Source organism: Limulus polyphemus, unplaced genomic scaffold (assembly GCF_000517525.1).
Source record: "Limulus polyphemus unplaced genomic scaffold, Limulus_polyphemus-2.1.2 Scaffold8501, whole genome shotgun sequence".
NCBI classification, from domain to species: Eukaryota; Metazoa; Arthropoda; class Merostomata; order Xiphosura; family Limulidae; genus Limulus; species Limulus polyphemus.
The window spans coordinates 3,348-7,501 of record NW_013674111.1 but is presented as its reverse complement, the minus strand read 5'-3'; the positions used below and the strand labels follow the sequence as shown (position 1 = coordinate 7,501).

Genomic DNA, 4,154 nt, shown 5'->3' with positions numbered 1-4,154 from the left:
ACTAATATCTTCATACATAACAAATCTTACTAATAAAGACACTAATATTTTCATACATAACAAATCTTACTAATAAAGACACTAATATCTTCATACATAGCATATCTTACTAATAAAAACTACAATATCTTCATACATAGCATATCTTACTAATAAAGACTATAATATCTTCATACATAACATATCTTACTAATAAAGACACTAATATCTTCATACATAACAAATCTTACTAAATTAGACACTAATATCTTCATACATAACATATCTTACTAATAGAGACTATAATATCTTCATAAATAACAAATCTTACTAATAAAGACACTAATATCTTCATAAATAACAAATCTTACTAATAAAGACACTAATATCTTCATAAATAACAAACATTACTAATAAAGACTGTAATAAAGATTTGTACATTAGTTATGTTTGTAGATATACTGTTTTTAAACTTAATTATCAAAGTTTTCTTGACACAACCAATCAAGTTTATCACAATTTGAACACCATGTTCTTTCACTTTTGCACACATTTCAACAATATTCTTTCTTTTAAATAAGGATTTAAAATCTTTACAGAATATTCTAACCTTTGAAAACATTCACATCTACTCCTCAGTTTCTATGACAATACTGAACCACTTGAGAATTAACTGTCATTAGTTTAAATCTTACTATATATACTTATTATTAGCTATGTACCAGTTCCATATACAGTACAATATTATGTAATTGGATAAGTTACATAATGTTTACATTTTATTAGTTGAAGTTCTTAATATGTACAGTTACTACTACTGACTGGATAAGCTGCTAGTCATAAAACTAATATAATTTTGGTGCGTATCTATAAATATACTGCTTACAAGTTAAAAGAATTATTTTTATATACAAATATGAACTGGAATACGGTATACAGTTTGATCTCCCTGTCCAAGACAGGATATTGACTTATTCGAAAGAGTTTAATGGAAGGATACTAAGAAGATTCCAGGAACAGGTTAATTTAACAAAACATACTGACCACAAAGGAACATCTATTGCTTCAAGGCTGTTCTTGGACATTGACCGTTAAAAAATGCAAATACTTAAACCCACCTTTGAGTTTTCAGGAAATCATCCAGTCTCCTGTTCAACTCAAAATAACAACTCATTCTATAAGGCAATCACCCTGTTAGAAAAATAAGGCTGTATTAACTTGATCCTAGCCTGTCTTTTCTAAATCGGCATTAAACTTGTGTCTTCTCATCCTATTATCTTCAGAATACAGCACAAAGAAACTAGAAGTTTTTAGCCCATCACTGTCACAGATAACCTTGTAAACTTTAACATGATTGTCCCTAACTGTTCTTTCCTCATGAGAAAATATGTTAAAGAGGTCTTAAAACATTTTAAACATTTTGAAAAGCTGGCTAGGTTCTATTTAAAGTAGTTTTAATTTTCAGATGGTGAGAATTGAACAAACTGCTGTCAGTAGTGGTGAAGTCTGGAACTACAGAGTTTAATAGTGGAATCAATGATTTACTGAAATGTAAAAGATGGGTTTAAATTTTCACTTTTCTCACAGGTGGGAGTACAAGAACAACCTTTAAGGGCCTAATAGTCTCTTGTGGTTTGCATATTACTGTTAGGCACCATTGATTCATTTTGTAATATAGGTGGATTACCAAAAACATTGACAAATGTATTTAAAAATAAAGAGGTAAAATTATTATATGTATATATATATAAGGTAATCACGTGCTGATGTAATTACATGTGTATTCATTACTTTTGGCATCATCACTCAAAAACCTATGTTCTAGCTTTAAAGTGACCAATCATTCCATTCATTTATTGTTAAGCCTCAATCTAGTAGCATTCCTTAATAATGTTACTATATCATACATGTCCAAATTTACATTTTATGTCATTGTTCCTATTTGTTCCCATGTCTGTTATCCTCCATGTCAATGTGAAAATTATCATGCAGTGGTTTCTGTTATTCCTAGATGGTCTGAAATTCATTTTATTTAAACATTTTTTTTCCTTCCAGTTTAAAAGATGAATTAATAATATGAAACTTGACAGTTGACATCACCGTTTTTTTAATTTTTTATTTTAATTATTAACATTACAAACATATAATCCTAAATGTCCAACTCATAGCTACCTGCTGTACATCCTAATATTTAAGTTACTAGCTTAAACACAAACTTCCTCTATTAAATTCTATATTCACATGTAGCCGTAAATTTTACATCGAGTATTACATGATATAGGTCTAATATTTATAAATTTGTAAACGGTTAATTACATGTTTCGTAATGACATTACCTTCTCCAGTAGAGTTCTTCAGTAAGTTTCTGTTAAATGGTTTTTTTAAATATATGCTTCTGAAGAAGTTCGTTGGATATTCGTTTATATTTAGTACTTCACGAGAAGGAAAAAATATGTTCTCATGCAAGCATTTCTCCTTCCAAACGGAATGTCCATCAATCAACTGTTGCCATATCCTACAAACCAAGCGACAATTTTTAATATCAGAAACTGGAACCTTGGATAGAACAAAAATTATACACTCCACCGGAATAAGAGACATTCCAAACGGTTGTTCCTTGAAATTTACGTCACTTTTACCATTGTTACTTTGTTTACTATAATTTTGACCCATCGTCAACGTTATGCTATTGCACAATAAAAAGAAACATCAACAGCTAGGTACAGAAGTACATAATTAATATTCCCACAGTGACCGATATACCCCAAAGAAAAACAACAAAAAAAGAACTAACTAACACATCACGATAAACGCAGTAAATAAAATTCAAAACTAGAACAGCTTATATTATAGTTGTATCATTCTTACAATTGTTAAGTAAATACACGGTAAGAAAAGTGAACAAGAAAACGAATATTAATAAACTTTGCAATGATGAGACAAAAAGGCTGACTGATGACGTCCCACACACGCAAGCTACATATAGGAAATTATAGTTTTATTTACGAATATAACAAAAAAAATCGTGATTTTTTAGAGGGTTATTTTTGGTTTCGTCTTTAAAAAACACAACGTTTCGCTAGAGTCACCTAACATCATAAAGTAGACACATTCGAATGCCAGAACAAAACCAATAAACGCCACACCGTCAATACTGATACTGTTTCGTAATGAACTAAATAAAACCAAGTCAAACACTTTTTAAATAGGGAAAAATTAAAATAAATATCATTTTACACCTGAATAATGGTTAATCCTAGGTTTTTGTTGTTAATAAAGAAAAGTTCTTAGATTTTTATTCTATCAAAAATATTTTTCTCTGCAAATGATTTTAACATCGAAAAGAAAAACAAGAAAGGAGATTTTATATGTTCTTTTAAACTTGTTTGTTTGTTTTTTGAATTTCGCGCAAAGCTACACGAGGGCTATCTGCGCTATCCGTCCCTAATTTAGCAGTGTAAGACTAGAGGGAAGGTAGCTAGTCATCACTACCCACCGTCAACTCTTGGGCTACTCTTTTACCAACGAATAGTAGGAGTGAACGTCACATTATAACGTCCCCACGGCTGAAAGGGCGAGCATGTTTGGTGTGACGGGGATTCGAACCCGCGACCCTCAGATTGCAAGTCGAGCGCCCTGACCACCTGGCCATGCCGGGCCAACTTGTATATACTTGTAGGTAAATTTTTCTAATGTAAAATTTATCACAGTCGTTAGATGTCATTTGATACAAGGATCCTGAAGTGCCCTTGTTAACAAATTTGTGCAGTACAATTTAATCATTGTCCAAGCTGGTATGAAGGAAAATTTCATATTTAATTTTATGTTAGTATTATTTAGTTGTTTTAATTACGTTGTGAAAGCCTACGGATATATGGTATAACATGGAACCAAAATGTTTTTTTTTATTGTTGTTTCTAAATCGTTAGTTGTATCTTAAGGTTATGATTCCTTTTCTAGGAATGATAAAACTTTATTTATAACTGCTAAAGAAACTTGTTTCAGAAATTAAGTTGTGATTTTAACGCATTTATCTCTCTTGAAAAAGCTGTTGAGAAGAGTAAGTATTTTGAGGCGTATGAAAAAGTGATTTTATGATCCCTATATTTTATACATGATTGTGAAAGAATTTCGGTGAATATAAACTCCCGAATCTGTACCTACACAGAAAATAG

The 4,154-nt window shown here is 30.6% G+C and overlaps 1 protein-coding gene across 1 annotated transcript in view; it reads right to left on the bottom strand.

Annotated features, from left to right (window-relative positions):
- Positions 1 to 3,103, bottom strand: part of LOC106475389 (F-box only protein 44-like) — a 13,483-nt gene extending 10,380 nt beyond the window's left edge. Inside the window, exon 1 of the mRNA XM_013936072.2 lies at positions 2,316 to 3,103. Within this exon, the coding sequence (XP_013791526.1) occupies positions 2,316 to 2,652 (337 nt within the window). The 5' untranslated portion in view covers positions 2,653 to 3,103. The remainder of the gene's footprint in view (positions 1 to 2,315) is intronic.
- Positions 3,104 to 4,154: the final 1,051 nt, after the last annotated feature.